At 55.5% G+C, this 18,907-nt stretch overlaps 6 protein-coding genes across 6 annotated transcripts; 3 read left to right on the plus strand and 3 right to left on the minus strand.

The window, feature by feature from the left end:
• Nucleotides 1-35: 35 nt before the first annotated feature.
• On the minus strand, nt 36-1,166 carry GCG54_00009493 (uncharacterized protein; the record flags this gene model as incomplete). Its single annotated transcript, XM_045409439.1, has 1 exon — nt 36-1,166. One exon carries the CDS (start codon nt 1,164-1,166, stop codon nt 36-38), a length of 1,131 nt encoding a protein of 376 aa, XP_045259981.1.
• A 1,026-nt stretch (nt 1,167-2,192) lies between these two features.
• GCG54_00009494 (DNA-directed RNA polymerase III subunit rpc5) lies at nt 2,193-3,505 on the plus strand (the record flags this gene model as incomplete). Its single annotated transcript, XM_045409440.1, has 2 exons — nt 2,193-2,754; nt 2,808-3,505. Coding segments are annotated over 2 exons (1,260 nt in total), but the record flags the coding sequence as incomplete, so codon positions are not given.
• Nucleotides 3,506-3,939: 434 nt separating this feature from the next.
• Nucleotides 3,940-6,553, minus strand: GCG54_00009495 (DNA topoisomerase 2-associated protein pat1; the record flags this gene model as incomplete). Its single annotated transcript, XM_045409441.1, has 2 exons — nt 3,940-4,228; nt 4,278-6,553. 2 exons carry the CDS (start codon nt 6,551-6,553, stop codon nt 3,940-3,942), a joined length of 2,565 nt encoding a protein of 854 aa, XP_045259983.1.
• Nucleotides 6,554-10,262: 3,709 nt separating this feature from the next.
• Nucleotides 10,263-11,824, plus strand: GCG54_00009496 (Glycolipid 2-alpha-mannosyltransferase 1; the record flags this gene model as incomplete). The annotated part of the gene is made up of 4 exons (XM_045409442.1): nt 10,263-10,313; nt 10,458-11,360; nt 11,414-11,702; nt 11,757-11,824. 4 exons carry the CDS (start codon nt 10,263-10,265, stop codon nt 11,822-11,824), a joined length of 1,311 nt encoding a protein of 436 aa, XP_045259984.1.
• A 391-nt stretch (nt 11,825-12,215) lies between these two features.
• On the minus strand, nt 12,216-12,819 carry GCG54_00009497 (putative 37S ribosomal protein S12; the record flags this gene model as incomplete). The annotated part of the gene is made up of 2 exons (XM_045409443.1): nt 12,216-12,587; nt 12,658-12,819. The coding sequence occupies 2 exons, from the start codon at nt 12,817-12,819 to the stop codon at nt 12,216-12,218; spliced, it is 534 nt and encodes a 177-aa protein (XP_045259985.1).
• Nucleotides 12,820-13,654: 835 nt separating this feature from the next.
• GCG54_00009498 (Short/branched chain specific acyl-CoA dehydrogenase) lies at nt 13,655-15,123 on the plus strand (the record flags this gene model as incomplete). The annotated part of the gene is made up of 3 exons (XM_045409444.1): nt 13,655-13,767; nt 13,843-14,703; nt 14,757-15,123. 3 exons carry the CDS (start codon nt 13,655-13,657, stop codon nt 15,121-15,123), a joined length of 1,341 nt encoding a protein of 446 aa, XP_045259986.1.
• Between the last annotated feature and the right edge of the window lie 3,784 nt (nt 15,124-18,907).

Below are 18,907 nucleotides of genomic sequence, written 5' to 3' on the forward strand. Positions count from 1 at the left end.
GGCTAGAAACATTACAATTTTCACTATACTGCGCTTCATTTCTCCTCGTCTTGCTGCCGTGCTCGAGGGTAATCATCAATCTCACTCCCAGGAATAACCTCAATAATCCTCTGTCCTCGCCCCCTGCGCATCTCCCTAATCTCGTAGGCTCGATCTGCCCTTGTTCGGAAGCCTTGCCATCCACCTCTGCTGTGCTCACGACGATGCCCAGAGTTGTAACGGTGCTTTCCGACTGTAGCAGCGTCACTCCTCGGATGGCTCATTCTATGCTCGCTGAAGACCGGGCTCGTATCTCTTCCCCTTCCTGAACCGCGCCTCGTTGTTCGGCTGTTATCGTCGCTGCTTTGACCAGAGGAGGAGGACGAAGACTCTTCGTACCTCGGCTGCGGCGTCCTCCTCTTGGCTGGTACCGAGGAACCCCAACTCATCCTCCTTCTCGCGCCTCCACCCCCGCCACCGTCTCCAGGCCGTCTCGTACCCCTATCACTCCCCTGTCCATGTACATCACCAAGATACATCTGCCTGACCATCATTCTCGTGTACGTGACCTCCCTCTCTGTCCTCCTCGCCATGACTCTCATGACCTCGTCTCCTAACTTCTTCACAGAATCCTTCACTTGCCACCAAATAAAGCGATGCGCAAAATCACACTTGTACAACGCGCTCCAGTCCGCAAAACTCCCCATCTCTCCGTGCTTCTCAAAGTCGCTGCGGACCTTTTCGTCGAGGTCATTCTCGCCCCACGAGGCCCCATTGTGAATCGCCTCGGCTCGGTGCCCGCTCGCCACCAAGAATGGCCGTTCTAGCTCCTTGAACGTTCTCCAGAGGTCGCGGAGCGTCATGTAATGTAACGGCAATGTCTTCTCTGCATACTCCAGCGCTCTGCGTGCCTCGGCGTTGGCGTTCTTTTCCCCGATGTGAGAAATCTTCTGTCGTAATTTGCTTTTGGCCCTGATTTCTTTCGTTTGGTGACGCAGCGCCTCGCGTTCTTCGCATAGTTGTTGTCGAAGGTTGCCCAGCGAGTCGCGGATCTCGCTGGGCGCAGCGCGGATTGTGGCGACGAAGTTGGCGTACAATGCGATCAAGTTGAGCGTCGTCAGGGCAAAGCCCAGGATCCCTGTCACGAATGACAGCCAGTTCAGAGAGTTCGGGACGTCGGCGGCCATGTTGTGCTCGCGAGGGCTTCTGTGGCTTCTTCTTGCATGCTCGCGATTTCATTTAGCTGAAGGGCCGTGCTTAGATCTTAAGAAGATTGAGCATCCTTCATTTGGTATTCCTGTGTAAGTCTTTCACGTGGTGTTTAGCGTCTCTCATCAGCGCTACTTGGACTTGGTTCGAACGAGTGCAGAAAAAGGTGTAGCGTTGCCAGTTGTCATGGACCTCAAGACTCCCGAAGACTTAGACAACTAACGCCCTGCAGCCTTGGAGCTGGTTGTGTAGTCGAGGTGGGCTCTAGTCCTATGGCCGATGCAGGATAACATTAAGACCGGAGGGACTAAGGAATTAGTCGCGTCAACTCGACCAACATACAACAGTGATTCGACTACCTAGATGGTTCGTCAGATATTGCAAGGATAGGCTTGCAAGATCCATCTCAATTAGAGGCCAGCTGATGGCGTTGCATCTTTCGTGGATACGACGGATGCAGGAGTTTACTTCGTCTTCGTCATTTAAGCTCACACAGACCTGCAGGATAAGGCACCAATGTGATTATGCAATCCTTCGAGCGGCTTGGGAGGAACTGAGATGTTAGTGCTGAGTCGCCTTGAATCTGGTGATGGATGACGATCACGAAAGTCGTCTCATGTTGAGGCTTCTCGAATACAGTTGGCAGTAGAAGAGGCGCATGAGCTGCCTGGCCCTTTTGAGGGTGTATCAATCACTCGTGCAGACGTTTCCCTGTGTTCGCTGACAAATTGACATCTCGAAAAGAGCGTGGAATAATGACAACCTCGTGGACACCATCTTGAAGTTGTGTTGCTCGACGTTGCGATGCTGGACGAATGACACTGCAACACTTGCGGCCCTGGAAGCAGCAGGAGATGGAGCTCGTCCCCCACCACCCGCCCATACCAGGATTAGCTCCAGCACTCTTATCGATAAGCCCTGACGTCTCCGACCGTGGGGTAACGCATTCTCTCTCCAATCCAAAAATTTCCCATAGCCAAACCTCCAAATCTGACTACCTAGTTACGCATCGCGACGAGGGGAGTCACACCTCCCAACCAGCACCAACCGCAAAAATGCCCGCCCCAACAGCGACAATGTCCCCCGGGACGCCCGAGCCCATCGACGCCGACGCCGACCCCGTCATCGCCTCCTACGACGTCTTCTTCAACCCTTCCCTCCCGCAGGGCCGCAAGCTCTGGGTCCTGCAGCAACCCAACCGCACCGACCCGCGCCAGGCCACGCCCACCGAGATGCGCCTCAAGACCCGCTCCGGTATGGTCGAGGTCGACGTGCCTCTCGACTACACCCAGTCCTATGACAAGGAGAAGGGAATGAAGTGGGGTCGGCAGCTCAAGGCGAGTCTCGAGGCCAAGAACGGCGGCACACACGGCCTCTCTGGAGGTTTCGGTGTCGGCGCGCCGCCGCCCCGGCCCAAGAGGCGCGGCGAGATCGATTTGGAGGATGAGATGTACCTCGAGTGGCCCGAGGCTGTGCGCCAGGACAAGGTGCTGCGCACGCAGACTCTGGGTGGACAGTGTCCCGATCATAAGGAGGTGCAGTACATGATTGGCGTCTTCCAGGCCAGTAAGTGTTTGCCTCTCCCAGGCTGAATGAAGACATCCTGACGAAAATAATAGAGGACCTCCACCTCACACCCGTAACAAACCTCGTTCACCTCCGGCCCCAACTGCACCACGTCGATGCAGTGGCCCAACAAGAGCGCAACGCCTCCGCCGCAGCCGCCGCCAAGGAGAACGCCGCCGCAGCACCGGCGGCGGGAGCATCGGGCGCAGGAGGCCAGGGCGCTGCAGCAGCGCGCGCGATTCACATGACGATCAAGACGACCCCCGACGGCGCGGCGGCCAAGAACGAGACGATGGCCGACCGTCTGCGCTCCGTTCAGATCGAGCCCTGGCGCAAGCTCAAGTACACGGACGAGAACGACGAGGCCGCGTGGGAAATTTACCAGGAGTCCCTCATTCTCCGCGCCCCTGGCGACAACAAGCCGCCGGCGGCTGAAGAGGATGAGGAGAAGAAGAAGGCGGCCATCGAGGCGGGTGAGATGGAGACGAAGCCCACCGTTGATCTGGCGGAGTCTATGGCTAGACTGGAGACCACATGGGGCGATGATGAACTGCTGGAAGCTGTCAGTGGTATTAAGAAGCCCAAGCCGATATCACAGGCAGAGCAGGATGCCGAGGCGGCTGCTGCGGCTGCCGCAGAGGAAGAGGCACGAAAGATGAAGCCCAAAGCTCGTGGTGCTGTCGGTTCAAGACGGGGTGGCAAGGCTAGAGCTGCGCCTGCTCAGGCGTCATCGAGCATGGATTTGACATAAAGTAATGCTAACAAGCATTTTGATTTGCATAGCTTAGGCGTTGCGGCATGTTGTAGACAAAACGGCTCAGGGATGGATTATTACTTTAAATGCAGATTTTGTTTGCTCTAACTAGCAAGGCTGGTCTCGACGCACCGCTAATAATACTTTCGCGGCGTCATCTCACAGAGTCGTGTGTAATGTACACGAGATATGTTTTGTGCATATAGCCATGGGATAGCCCCCTCCGCAAGTCCAAGTCTCCATCAAGCTGTAGCCCCCGTACCACAACTTCCCAGTGATCTCGATGCCCTCAAAAAATACGGGCCAAGCGTCGAGTAAGGCTAACAGCATCCCAAGCTTCCAACGCATCAATAAACAAGTGTAGCGTCCCAAGCATGTGTGATGGCGCAGTCCGCGCCGTGATCGTCCCATCATTCGCACTAAATCTCGTCTTACTGAAGCAATTCAACATCCAAACCAATGGAGTGCATAAACAGGTTGACCGTAGCCAACCGGGTCGTTGCCATGGCGCCCGGAAGGGTCTTCGCGTGGGCAACGGTGTCCAGAACACGATCCTTGACAGCAAGAACTAGGCGCTGCTGCTGCTCAGGGTTGGCACTGACACCCACGGCGGCAAGAAGCTGCCAGACGACAACATCCTCTCCGGTGTTGACGCTACCAGGGAAGATGTGATGGAGGGTCGGCTCCAGGATGTTGAAGAAGAGGTTGAAGGTTTGCTCCCTGCGAGTGTGTTAGCTGATGTCATTAATTTCGATCTAGATATGCTTACCATTCGGCCCAAAGCTGAGGGGTGCCTCCACCGCCTTGCTTGAGAAGCTCTGCACGACTCAGAATGAGAGTCAACATTGAGCAGCCCACGCGGGTTCTGGCAATGAGGTCGATGTTCAGCTTGGTAATCAGTCCGAGGACACCTGTGACGATGTCGAGCTCGGTCTCGTTGAAGTAGGCAAAGAGGCTGGGCATGACAGCCGCGGAGAAGAGTTCGATGCTCTCACGCATGGCAGCGTTGAGGTTAACCTCACCATCCGTCATTTGGGCACCGCGAACAACATCGAGCTGATCCAAGTGGAGGATTACCATCGTGAGGATAGTGGTGCGCTGCTCGAAGCTGATGTGTCTGAAGACACGAGGGATGGCCTTCTTACCCTTGGGGAACGACAGGAAGGCAATGAAGGGGTGAATGGTGGTAGCACCAATGGGCTCGTGAACCTTGAGGTCTGCCCACAGCTGGCCGTTGAGAGTCTGAGCTACCTCGAGCCATTCCTGATGCTTCGCGTGAAATTCCTCGTCATTGCCATTGGTGGGCGGGGGAGGGATGTGGCGAGCGTGGTCCTCCATCTTCATGACTGTGGTGTAAACACTCTCAATGTTCTTCAAGATGGCCTTGCGGTCCACAGTGTTGGACTCCGTATGGTGACGCTTGCCGTTTCCAGGACGCTGGGCGTCACCACTGCTATCGGTGCGCTTGATGTTGAGCAGTGGCTTGGGTGTCTTGGCGTTGCTGAAGGAGATCTTTCCCAGACTGCCAGCAATGACAAGCTGGGGATTCTTCGGCTTGTTCTTGGCGGCTTCAACGGCACGCTGGACTTGCTGCTCCATGCGTTGCACGTGGTTCTCGGCAGTTCTTCCTTGTCTTCTCATGTTGCCCTGACGACTTCCGGTCTGGAAGAGGTAGGTCTGAGCAAAGTTGTTCAGGGGCTGGTTAGGGTTCTGGCGTTGGCCACCGCGAATCTGGCTAAGAACCTGGTAGTAAAAGTCCTCTGCGATTGAGTCCTCGTTGTTGTGGTCAATCGGGTTGCCGGTGGCCGAGACAAGCTGCTGCAGCTGGATACGGGTGACAAAGTTCTTGTCCTGAGGGGTCATGAGACCGTTGTCCTTAGAAAGAAGCCAGATCTTGTGGTTGCGCTTCGCACGCTTGGTCTCCTGATCCAGGTACGCCGCCTTCTCATCTTCGGAGAGGTGGTTCAGGTGCTGCTGTTGGGAGACCTGAGGTACACGACCTGATGAACCCTGTGATCGGTGTGCATTCTGACCGTGAGCCTGTTGATGGCCATGAGGCTGAGGGCCGTGGGCACCAATGCGAGCAGCATCACCAGACAGTCGGTTAGGGTTTTGGAGAATCTGAGTCGGCTGGACAGAGGGAGCCTGGGAGTGAGGAGGCTGAGCAAGCGGGCTAGGGGTGTTTTGAATGGGCGGGGTCGGCTTGGAGGTAAGAGACTGAGGACGCTGAAGAATAGTAACCGGATGGCCCTGACCAGCATGTTGAGGCACCTGGCTGCCGCGCTGCTGTTGCTGCTGGTCGGAGCCGTGGAAGCTCTGCTGCTGCTGAATAGCCTGCGGGTGGGTGTAGCCGTAATCCTGGGGGTATCCTTGTGTAGCAGGGGCAGGCTCCTGGGCTGGTCGCTTGGTGGCTTGCTCGCGCATAGCCTTTTCGACCTCCTCGAGACTCATGATCTTGCGGCTACTGGAGGCAGGTGCGGCCTGGGGCTGGGGAGAAGGCGCGGCGGCGGGTTTCTTGGAAGGCACGCCCCAGATAGACGCGTCAACGTGAAGGTCGGGGATGGGCTCCGCCTCCTTGTACTTCTCGTAGCCAGTGCGAACAGGCTGAGGGGCCGGCTGAGGAGGATAGTAGTAGTTCGGCATGGCTTGAGCTTGAGGGACATGGTGATGTTGGACGGGTGCCTGGGGAGGCGCGGGTTTCGAGGCGGGGACCTGGCGGCTGTAGCGAACCTGCTCCTCCTCGATGGCATTCGAGACCTTGGCCGTCTGACCGAAGAAATCGAAGTCCTTTCCGACAGGAGCAGAGATGATCTCGTCTCCGCCGCCACCGCCGCCGCCGCCGCCAAAGGTGTCGTCGTTGAAAGCGTCGCCACTTTCCTCGAGCTGGTCTCCGAGACCATCGTACGTGTCATCGAAGTCGACGGCGTCGTCCTCCTCTTGGTTGCCGCGAGAGAGGCCAGCGAACGGGTCATGAGCTTGCGAGAAACCCGGCGCGGAGGTGTTGTGGCCGCCGCCACGGGTCGGATCGAAACCGAAGAAGGACATGGTGTTTGGCTGGTCCGTCTTCGTCGTAGTAGCAGTGGAAAAGATAGCTGTATACTAGGTATGGGTCAGCATCGGATTCGAGATATCTGACTAGGATGGCGAAGTAGATGGTATGGTCAAGTCAGAGAGACTGGGGCCTGGAGTGAAAAATCTCTGGTCCATTTAAGGGCCTCAGTTCGGGACTGATAGGAAGGAGAGGTCCCGTCGTGCCCCCCTGCCTCCTCGTGAGGCTGCTAACTCCAAACCTAGTAGGCAGTCGGGCTGCTTGCTTGCTCTGTCCCGCGCAGTTGGGTGGCAAAGTCGCGGGTGCCAAACAAGGAAGCAAGGTCGAAAGCATTTGCCAACTTCAAGAAACCATTGAAGAAGGAACCAGTGACTTACCACTAAGAGAATGAGAGGTTTGTGGCTTTCAGTAGAGCGGTTCCCAAAACTATCATGATGTCGTCAAAGCCAGATTCGAAAAGAGGCGAGCAAAGCGACAGGGCATAAACGGGAGGATTATAGCCGGTTTGCTCAGTAAAACCACATCCAGAGATAACAATGTTACCAAAGCACAGGGTCGAAAACAATGCGCCAGGTAGAGGCGTTGCTGGAAAAGAAACAACAGTGTCGCGTCGCTGGGGTTGGGATGCGATGTCCGAAGTGGTGATGCACCGATTCGCATTCGTGGGGAGGAATTGAGGCTCGAGAGCCTTGGGCCCCCACATCCAGGGACCGCCCGGGCCAATGGCAGAGCTTGTTTGGGCGAGCTGCAAGGTATGATGTCACGTGATGCATTAGTCACTCGCCGCGGGACCAGCAGCCCCTCTCGTCATAACGTGGCATGTATTCCCGCGCCAAAAGGTGCCTGGAGGGGTACTTTCCCAGGGGAAGCTGATCAGCATGTCGCATTCTTACTCAGCTCACCTCACCTCCAGCTGAAGCTCTCCGGAATCAGCATGCGCGATACCTACCTAGGGGCTCTAGTAACCCACTTCACCCAGCTCGCCAACCTGCAGGGCCATGCTCTCTCAGCCTTATGTTTTGGGGGCTACTTTGGCGGCAAGAAGTAACCCTGAAGGTGCAGTCCATGTGACTGTGATGAACCTGTTGAGCATCTCATTTAAAGGATGGGAATAAAAACCAGACACATTTCCGTAAACGTCTTCGTCCAATGGTTAACATTTTGATGCCTCCCTTGATCCTATTACTCAGCCTTATTTGGATCAATGCTGTACAAGGTTCAACTTACTCTACTGAACTGAACAGGTGTGAATTCTCCGCCACTGTTATGAAGGTATCCATGTTTAGCCGCTGCTGAAGACCTCCATGAATGGAAACTGGAAATAATAACAGTTCAGCTACCCCCAAGCAGGTATCGCGGAACCGATACTCTGGGCGTGATAAAGCTAAGACAACGGCCACTGGGTACCTTCATTTCAGATCAATCGCTAGACAGTGTAATTGGCTATTTCCGTCAATTTTTGCTGACGACCTTGATGCCGCTGTACTATCGATGGCCTGATTTTGTTCATGCTGTGCCCTCAGGCGTCCTCTGGATGAAGATTTCCCTCTGCAGGCAACTACAAGACGCAACAGTCAACACTCTGAACAGCCGAGAAACGGGTGCCAGCACTCGTCATTGTAGGATTCGAGTGCCGCAAACGTCTGCTTGTCAGGACGCAACGTCTGATAGGGATGTTCATCGCGAGACGAGTCATATTTCCGGCGACTTAACTTCTACTCGTGGCAAGAGTTTGTTGCCTGGAGATTGACAGGTTCATCCCGTTGAAAAGCTGGAGACACAAGAATAGCTGACTGGCACACACACACACACACAGAACTACTGGACAGCAGGGCTGCGTTCCAGAACCTGCCCTGTACCAGATAAGGCACTTGGTTACAGATTTGACGCCGTCGGCATGAAAGCACGATCACTCAGGCGCCCAGTGCCAAGTGAGATGGTGTCTTGATCTCGGACTGTCCGCCGTCAACAGCGCATTGTGTGCGCTGCAGTTGACGATTGTGCTGCTGAGCCTCGTGATGGCCGTGGAAAAAAGTGTTATCTGCTGGATCCATGTGGACTGATGTTCTGCTATTCTATGCTTGCAGCACAGTTGTCGTTTCCGGCTTCACTCGGCTCTGTCTATGGCAGGAAAAGTCGTTGACGATCAGCATCTTGGCTTTGGTTTCGATACGAACCAAACGCCCTAAAATGAGTTGGGGCAGCCAATTTGGGGTTGTCGAAATGTGTCCCGTTCTGCTGGTGCTGGAAAGAGCCAAGAGGCAAGTACCAGATTCCCACGATGTGACACTATCGGGCGGTACTTGTTGTCTCTGAAGATGGGGAGACCAGCAACCCCGGGGACTTTACAATGGTAACGTATCTTCACTTAATACGAGGCCGCTAGATCTGCCAGGGGCAACGAGAGTTTGAGTAGGTGTACAGATGTACATATTTTTAATATGTTATCTGTAGGTCTGAGAAAGCAGCACAGAAGGCCAAACAATAGCTGATTTCTCACAGGGTGGTGGCCTCTTCTAGCCAAGTCTCATGTCGGGTGGTATGGGAGCTTCCCACCCCCATCATCCCGTCGCACGGCTTGTACGGGCAAGCAAGGTCGATGGCACGGAGAAATTCCCATCGACTGGTTCTCGGTTCGCAAGGGAAGGCCCCTGGGCCTGATGTGCCTGAATGCAGCTGGGCTGAGGCGGTGGCCACCGATTCTCACAGTGGCCACGTTCCCTGTCCCGATCATGACCCGCGGAGCAACCCAAGCCAGAGGGAACGGGTACGCGGCAGCTGCTGCGGCGAAGAGGAGCGTGTAGCAGGTACACAGCTGTCAGAGGAACGCGACGCCCAGAGCCCACTCCAGACCCCTGTGTTGAGTGAGGTACTCGAGACTTTTCTTGAGTACTTGTTGCGGATGCCGGTACTGTCACCACCTCATGTCAGTCCTCAGCATTGAACGTGGTCTTCGGATGGACGCCGTAGGAGGGATGAAGAGTCCTAGCCACAAGGCAGTTAATGTATGCTATGCATGGTGGCCTCGCCTCCTCAAGGCAGCGGAGGAACACGTTCATGTCAGCGTGTTGACTTGACTTGTTGAGTTGAGCTTCTAGCTGCTTGCGCCATGGTGCTCCCTCTCTGTCTTGGCTGAGTCTAAGTCTGACCGTCGGCATCCGCACTCTGGACCCTCAGCAACAGCAGCAGTAGTTCAGCTACCTGAAAGGATGCAGGACATTGTACTCCTTGCAGAAGCGTGTCTCTCGTCTGGTGTATCTGAGTCCTGCGGCAGGGCACTTTTTGAGTTGCGTAGCCCCGGGTTCAGGCCAGTTCAGCAATTGTTGCCCCACCCCCTTTAATCGACGTCGCGGGACTTCCTCCACTAGCGCTCCCTTTTTCGGGGCAGACACACTGCATACGTTGCTGCATTCGTACCCACTGCACCCTGTGGGAGTCTGCGAGGTCCCTAGAAGTCCACGCCACAGTTTGCTAAAGTGCTGTTACTGCGTGCTGAGGTGCTCCAGCTGGCCCGAGCCAGTCAGTCCATCGCTCTGAACATTTTCCTGGACGTGTCTGTGTATTCGTATCCCTTCCTGCATCTCCCTCCCTCTCTTTTTTTATTCAACCTCGTTCACCTCGAGGAAGTGCGCTTTTGTTCGATTCTTCTCCAGCTCTTATTCACCTACACGGGATCCCATCGTCGACCTGGTAAAATCGGTCAAGATGGCGACCGGCTCCGCACGATATGTGCGATACATTCTTTTCGCCGCCTTCGTAAGTGACGCCTCGCCGCCTCCTGTCAGCGCATCCTGTGGTCGCGCCCTCTCTTGGCCTCCGGTCATGTTTCCAGACAACAGCCAAATCACTCGTCTATCCATCAAAATCCATCCATCAGTGTTCTAATTGTCTGTCTCCTAGGGTCTCGCCGTCTTCTACTTCATCTCCCACTCCAGCTACGAGGGTGTGAGACTCGAGAATGGCAGCTTCAAGTCCCCGGGACAGGGCGCTGCACCTGGTCAGCAAGGACAACAAGGTCAGCAAAGCCAGCCGGGCCAGTCGAAGGAACCTGAACACGCCGCGAGCAAGCCCCCAGCCAACGTGCTCAAGGCTGGCGAGAAGTACGACCCCAAGCAGTGGCCCATGGCCATGACCCCGAACGAGCCCGGCTGGGACGACCTCAACAGCGGCATCGCCCCTGGTCCCCGCATGAACGCGACCTTCGTCACCCTCGCCCGTAACTCTGATATCTGGGACATTGCCCGTTCCATTCGCCAGGTTGAGGACCGCTTCAACCGCCGCTACAACTACGACTGGGTCTTCCTGAACGACAAGCCTTTCGATGCCACCTTCAAGAAGGTCACTTCCTCCCTTGTGTCCGGCAAGACCATCTACGGCGAGATTCCCAAGGAGCACTGGTCTTTCCCCGAGCACATTGACCAGGAGAAGGCACGCAAGGTTCGCGAGGACATGGCCCAGCGCAAGATCATCTACGGTGACTCGGTCAGCTACCGTCACATGTGCCGTTTCGAGTCTGGATTCTTCTTCCGTCAGCCCGCCATGATGAACTACGACTACTACTGGCGTGTTGAGCCCTCCATTGAGCTTTTCTGCGACATCCACTACGACCCGTTCCGCTTCATGAAGGAGAACAACAAGAAGTACAGCTTCGTCCTGAGTCTGTACGAGTACGTTGAGACCATTCCCACCCTTTGGGACAGCACCAAGAAGTTCATGAAGAACCACCCCGAGCACATTGCCGAGGGCAACTCCATGAGCTTCCTGAGTGACGATGGTGGTGACTCCTACAACCATTGCCATTTCGTGAGTTTGCTCCGCTCTACCATTTTCTGATTATCCAACTAACGGGCAATTAGTGGTCCAACTTTGAGGTCGGTGACCTTAACTGGCTTCGTTCCAAGGCCTACATCGACTACTTCGAGTCTCTTGACCAGGACGGTGGTTTCTTCTACGAGCGATGGGGTGACGCGCCGGTGCACTCGATTGCCGCCGGTCTTATGCTGCCCAAGGAGCAAATCCACTTCTTCAATGACATTGCCTACTACCACGTCCCCTTCACCCACTGCCCGACCGGCGAGAAGGTCCGCCTCGACAGACGCTGCCACTGCAACCCCAAGGACAACTTTGACTGGAAGGGTTACTCTTGTAAGTTGGCTGTTTTCCCAATCTGTTCCAGCACACTTCGCTGACCGCGTCCAGGCACGAGCCGTTTCTTCGAGACCAACGGCATGGAGAAGCCCGAGGGATACGAGAACCAGCAAGATTAAGATCGTAAAAGCGGGTATGGGAAAATGTAGCTTGTATTAACAATTTCACTGGGGTGGCTTTTGGGTTTGCCACGATTCAATTTCACCTGCATCGACGAGAGACAACGGGCAGGCTTTGGGGCACTAAACGTGGAGCGGCGTCAAAGGGTTTCGTCTGGCTTGGACACTATGTGTGCTCTGTAGATATTTGCAAATGACAAGCGACGTCTGGAGAATTTCCAGCCAGATTTTCAAATTTGACTTTGTGGTATTTTTGTACATCATATTGGTGGTACATGTTGGTGTCGATTCATACACCTTTATCGTAATTCCATGACTTTGGCCATGTTCTTGCAATCCATAACTTCCTGCCACCTACCTCCGTCCAGCCGTCTCCGCCTCACGTATCCGTCTAGCCGACAGTAGCCTTCTTGGGCTTCATGGTTCCGTACTTGGAACGAGAGGTGGTTCGGCTACCAACACCACCGAGATCGAGAGCGCCACGGACAAGGTGGTATCGCACACCGGGACAATCCTGACTGCGGCCACCGCGGACGAGAACGACACTGTGCTGTTGGATGTTGTGGCCCTCGCCGGGGATGTATGCGGTGATGTGGCGACCGTTGGAGAGGCGAACACGAGCTGTCTTGCGCTGGCCGGAGTTGGGCTTCTTTGGGCGGACGATACCGACTCTGAGGCAGACGCCCTTCATGGCGGGAGCGTTCATCTCGGACAGGGCCGGGGAGACGGTGTGGCGAGCGCGCTTGCCCTTCTTGTGGCAGCCCTGACAACATTTCGTTAGCAACTTTGAACCATCGAGCGATTTTCTGGGGGTCGCGAGAGGGAGGACGAACACGCAGGACCTGGTTGACGGTGGCATTCTGGATGGGGGTCGAGGTGAAAGAGCGGATCATCGGTGTCATCTTCGGCATGGATGTGAGGAATGATGCGGCGCGGGGGAAGGTCGCTGGCCTCATCGCCGGGGCGAAGAGAGACCTGAGAAGCGTGCTGGCCATGGCGGGCAACAGTATATCGAACTGGCGGCACACAATTGCTATCTTCCCAACCGAAGCTCGTCGCGATGCGCCTGTGTCGCCCTGGCTAAACCGCCGCTGGGAATTTTCCTGCTTAGCTAATACTCTCCGGAGACTCTAGCCCAGGTCTGCAACCTGAGGCACAAAGCTCACCGGCGCTCCGTCCCCCCGGACCCACCCCCTTCGGCCATCTTGACCCGCCCCTTGCACCGAACGCGGACCGGATTCCACCTCGTCTGGATCACATGCCTCCGCCCGTGTCCAATCCCAAACGCGCTTTGGGGAAGATCCTGACGTAAGCCGCCGCCAAAATGTGGGTGAACCCCGGCTTTTCAGACGTTTGCTGCGCCGTCGGCTCTCCCCAGGGGCCCTTGGCCCCCAGCCTGGGGGGCAAGCTCCCCGCTGCGGGATGGATATCCTCGGCTGAAGCGGGCGCTGTGTCTGTTCGCCAACCGCCAGGTGCCGTGGCTGCGAATGGCTTTGAGGTTCACGGCCTAGTCGGTACACATCTTTGACTCTATTTTCCACTCGCCCCCCCTTTCCCTTTGGCTTATTTGGTTTCCCAAATTTGCTTACTCTCTATCGCCTCATCTCAGGTTCACCGTTCGGCTCCAATTGACCAATACAAGTCCGGGCGCTTTCTCTCTACGCATCACCACCGCACGGTCACCGACGGAGCATAAGTACCAGAGCACTTCCGGCGATCTTACGATCGTCCGCCCTCTCGAGAGTTTTCGATCTTCCCTTCTTTCTTCTGTACTTGCCGTTGCTGGGGCAATTTTGTAGTACGCATTTTCTCTACAGTCTCTCTGTAATCATGTCGTCGATCGCAAGGGCTCTCCGCCCTGCCATGAGGGGAAGCCGTGGTGTTGCCGCGCTGGCGAGGGCGAGGAATTGCACTCCCGGCCGGACATTCTCGCCACTCCAGCAGTAAGTCGCCGATGCAGACAACCAAGAAAGAAGAATATCTTGCGGAGCAACGGTCTGACATGAATCCTCGTATAGAACCATCAGACCCCTCTCCACCACGCAGCGCCGCCGTAATGCCGACCACCTCGACATCACCGACATCCCCCCGACCCCCATCACCCACCTCTCCGAGGTCGAGGCCGCCATGGCCGAGACCGTCAGCAAGTTCGCCAACGACGTGATCGCGCCCAAGGTCCGCGAGATGGACGAGGCCGAGAACATGGACCCGACCATCGTCGAGCAGCTCTTCGAGCAGGGCCTGATGGGCGTTGAGATCCCCGAGGAGTTTGGCGGCGCGGGCATGAACTTCACCAGCGCCATCATCGGCATCGAGGAGCTCGCGCGCGTCGACCCCAGCGTCAGCGTCATGGTCGACGTCCACAACACCCTCGTCAACACCGCCATCATCAAGTGGGGCAGCAGCCAGCTGCAGAAGCGCTTCCTGCCCAAGCTTGCCACCAACACTGTCGGCAGCTTCTGCCTCAGCGAGCCCGTCAGCGGCTCCGACGCGTTCGCGCTCGCGACCAAGGCCACCGAGACAGAGAGCGGGTACAAGATCAACGGCTCCAAGATGTGGATCACCAACTCCATGGAGGCCGACTTCTTCATCGTCTTTGCGAACCTGGACCCTGCCAAGGGGTACAAGGGTATCACCGCTTTCATTGTCGAGAAGGACACCAAGGGCTTCTCGATTGCAAAGAAGGAGAAGAAGCTTGGTATCAGGGCCAGTAGCACCTGCGTCATCAACTTTGACGACGTCGAGATCCCCAAGGAGAACCTCCTCGGCGAGAAGGGCCACGGATACAAGTACGCTATCGGGCTCCTGAACGAGGGCCGTATCGGTATCGCCGCTCAGATGACTGGACTGGCCCTCGGCTCCTGGGAGAACGCCGTTAAGTAAGTTTCCCGTCATAACCCCCTCACCAGAGATTCCATGCTTACACCGTCAGGTACGTCTGGAACGACCGCAAGCAATTCGGCCAGCTCGTCGGCGAGTTCCAGGGCATGCAGCACCAGATCGCGCAGTCATACACCGAGATCGCTGCCGCGCGCGCGCTGGTGTACAACGCGGCCCGCAAGAAGGAGGCCGGCGAGAACTTCGTCATGGACGCCGCCATGGCCAAGCTGTACGCGTCCCAGGTCGCGCAGCGCGTGTCCGGTCTGGCGATCGAGTGGATGGGCGGCATGGGTTTCGTCCGTGACGGGCCCGCTGAGAAGTTCTGGCGTGACAGCAAGATTGGCGCCATCTACGAGGGCACGAGCAACATCCAGCTCAACACCATTGCCAAGCTGCTGCAGAAGGAGTACACTTCTTAAAGGGTTTTTGATGGTGCCATGGCGAAGTTTGGGCTTGTAGGTTATTAGACGGTAGTTAAAAGCGACACGATTCGGTGTTGGGTGTCGATTGCTTTTTAAATCATATCCTGTTAGCTCATTTTCTATGGACAGCCTGTGTGTATTTGATTCCGTGTCGATGTGGCTTATATGGGCAGCCTGAGTTGCCCAAATCGAAATCGGGGTTTGCCTTATGAAAATGACATGGCGCAACGGATAAATGGGAGGCAGTAGTAATTATGGTTAACGCTTAACAACGATACTTGCCAAGTTTATTGAAGCAGAAATCAAGACGCAATGCCTGGAGAGGGGAATGCACTTGGACAGCTTCAATAACATGCGGGATGAATTATCGGAATCACAAGAGAAAACAAAGAAGAAGGAAAAAATTGACAACTGATCTAGTGTGTTCAAGCCCGGATCTCGAGGTGGTCTACACTGGCTGCAGTATCTGAACTCTCCCGTGTTTGAGTAGTATGGATCGTGTGTACTAGTCTTCTATGGTTGGTCAAGTATGATGTGTTTAGTTTGGCGGATGAGCTCAGATCGAATATCATCAGCGACAGAAGCACGTCATAAGCTTTATTTCTTTGGTCATTAATCTGCTCAGAACGTTTTGACCGTTGAAAAATGAGGCACATGTTGGTAGAACGCCAAATAGCGATTAGAAGACACACGCTTATTCACATTCGCATCTCGGTCATCCATGGGAAATAGACACTGCGATACGTGTGCGTCCTTAGCCCAGTTACGAAAACACCAGACGAAAGCCATGCCATAAGTCGGACTCTGGCAAGGCTCTAGCTGATCAGAGGCTTCCAAGGGATAATTGGCATACAAGGCCGATCAACACGGCAAAAACACGGTGTCACCGACATATTTTAACACGCGAGATCGCGGATCAAATATTGATCTCAAGCCACCCTTACAGAAGTAGGACGACCCTAACGCAAGCCCATGAAAAGATACGCTTTTTCATCCCGACTGTCCGGGTGGCTTAGACGTTGACCGCTCGACGGGACGCACTGCCGGCATAAGCTCGACGACGTACATGCGTCCCGTTGCGGAAAACCCGCTTGGCAGGCAACGTACATCAGATCAGATCGAAAAAAAGTGCACACACAGACCCCATCGCCGAATTTCTAGGGAAACGTTGCGAAGCACGACTTTCATGCGATGGCAGATGAGGCGGCCGCGATGTGATCAGCTGCGTCGTATGTTGAGGCTATAAAAAGGATACCATGTGATCGATCCCTGGTTCAGCTATGCGTGTACGTTGCGAGAGGATCGTGAACGGCTCGAGCCGCAACTATGAGGCGCGATGACGGAATCACTTTGCTTTCTCCGACGGCAAGGTAGCAATCCCAGGTTGGCGTCGAGTTCCGCGGGTCGCAGATAAGGGAAAACAGAAGCAAGCCCAGGTTGGGTTGGGTTTGGGCGGGCCGGCGGTGGAGGGGAGGACCATGGACGGCGACGGGTGGGGTCGAAACGGTTCCGCGACGACGCTGGGCTCTTTTGGGGAGCGGTCGTTGACAGGACTGGCCTTTTTACTGAGGCGCGGTTACGCTGCGATTTGTTCTCGCTGGTGAGCCTGAGAGCATGAACGAAGCCATGTTCAAACACTCGGGCCAGGCATTGAACCGCAGGTTGTCATCGTTTGGGCTGAACTGACGGCGATCTCTGGCTGTGGTGAGGGCTAGGTTTGTTTCAAGTAAACGTTACACAGCTGGGCATGAACAAAACAACAAGTGCGGTCAATAGATGTTCTCGTGTTGTTGTCCGGGACCGCTGAAGATGGTTTAGTCGATGGCATATGTCGTTTAGCGTCCACTCTGGGCTCCCGAAGAGGGCAGGTAGGTAGCTTCGATGGGGGAAAAGCTCGTATTCTAAACGCGTGGTTTGTGTTCGTTTGTGACGGAGCGGGAGTCCATAGGGCGGGATCTGGGGAGGAGTCGCCGTCGGTGTGGCACGGAAAGGCCGGCCGGCAGCTGCTGGGGCGGGGGGCACGTTTTAGTGAGACCTTTTCGTCGGCAGTGCAGGTGTCAGCCGGGGATGACAGACGGCGAACAACAATCACGAGGGGGAGGGGAGGAAGCTGTGGCGCTGTGGCGGCTTTTAGAACGGTTGGGAAGGGAGTCGTGGTGTTGAGTGACCATCTGGCAGATGCAACGGCACGGACGACGCTGAGCAAGATAAGAGACATTGAACAGAGAGGGTAAACGGCTTTGACATGTGCAGTTTCGTGGGATGGGTCGGGTTCTTGAAATGAAGGCCGGCCGGTTCACAGACGGCCGTTGCAGAGCGACGCCGCATGGTGACGGCAAGTACGACGGAGGGGTTGCGATTGGTAGAGGCGCTACTGCGGTAGGGAAGCAGCTCGACGGGAGGAACGGGAAACTTAGGGCTGCAGCAGGAGCAGCATCATCAGATCATAGAGAGAATTGAATCGAGTGACGATGCACACAGCAGAAAGCAGCTCCAACGAGGATTGGCCATGCTTAAACTGGGTCTCTCAAAACTCCCCGAACACGTACCTAGGCAGAGGAAGAAGCTGTCTGGCTGGCAGCTGGGCAGTGGGCACTGGAGCTGGGCTGCAGGCTTCGGTTGTTGTGGTGAATCTGGTTTGTTTGTGGTGGTGAGTGCGAATGCGATGAGGAGGGTGAGAGAGGGCCGGATGGGCGAGTGAGGTGTGATGAAGGCGCTATTGGTGGGTAGACTGGTGGGATCAGTTGGTTTCCATCCAGTCATATTCGCCAGTGCCCCGAGAGAGGTATCCGTTCTCAAGACAAGGTACCGGGTTGATGTTTCTTTGGGGTTGAGAGCAGCAGTTTTGGCGGAGGTAGCTGTCCGCGAGAAGGGGATCTGTAACCTGTCATACCTGAGATGCGAGAGCTCCAGGAGCAGCCTGTCCATGGTGTGCGGGAAACTCAATGCTATGCAGCACTGCAAAGCTGGTTCTAAGTACCGTCTGGCTTTGTCGACAGGATGATTGGCGTGGGCAGTGAGTCTTCTTCACCGTGGTGAAACAGCGCAAAAAGTCCTACCTAGGATTCGGTCGCCCCACGTCCGGCGCAGGACTTTTTTATTTTTTCCGCCGTGGGTTTCTGCAAGGCGCCGCCACAATTGATTGATTTGATTGAGCGGCGGCCAAACGAATGAGGGAGACAGGGACCAGCGACGGGAACAAGGCGAATGAATGAACGAGGAGCCTGGAGGGGCCTGGGACCTCGTCTCCAGCTGGGGTTGAGCCTTGGTGCCCTATGGATACGAATACAGGCCGTCTGCGTGTGTGTCTACGCGGTGAAGATTGGGGGAGAATGATTGATGTGTTGATGTGCAGTACCCGCTACCAATGCTTCCAGGGCACGAGTTGGGCATCACCAGGTCCCCATGTGGAAGCAGATGGAAAGTGATGTCGGGTGTCTGTCGTTGGCGGTCTGATGCGATGCATGCACGAAATACCTTACAGAAGAGAGAAAGCAAGGAAAAATCTGTCGGTACCTTACTGCTGGATGCTCTGCAGCTGGCTGCTCCCACATGCTAATGAGGCGATATCACACTGGATAGGTAGCGGGATACAAGACCAGCGCGGCCAAAAAAGGTGGTAGTAATTGAAATAATCGTCCGAATCATGGGTTAGCTCGCCTGCCATCTTCACATCGAGTTACAGAGTTGCTTCGTCCGCCCGGGCGCTTTCGTAACACCCCTCCATTTCGCCGTCGTCCCCCTCCAGAGTCTTCGGTACGTACTCTTTGGCAGCAAAGGA

The sequence above is a fragment of the Colletotrichum gloeosporioides genome (genome assembly GCF_011800055.1).
Source record: "Colletotrichum gloeosporioides strain Lc1 chromosome Unknown consensus_72, whole genome shotgun sequence".
Classification (NCBI taxonomy): domain Eukaryota; kingdom Fungi; phylum Ascomycota; class Sordariomycetes; order Glomerellales; family Glomerellaceae; genus Colletotrichum; species Colletotrichum gloeosporioides.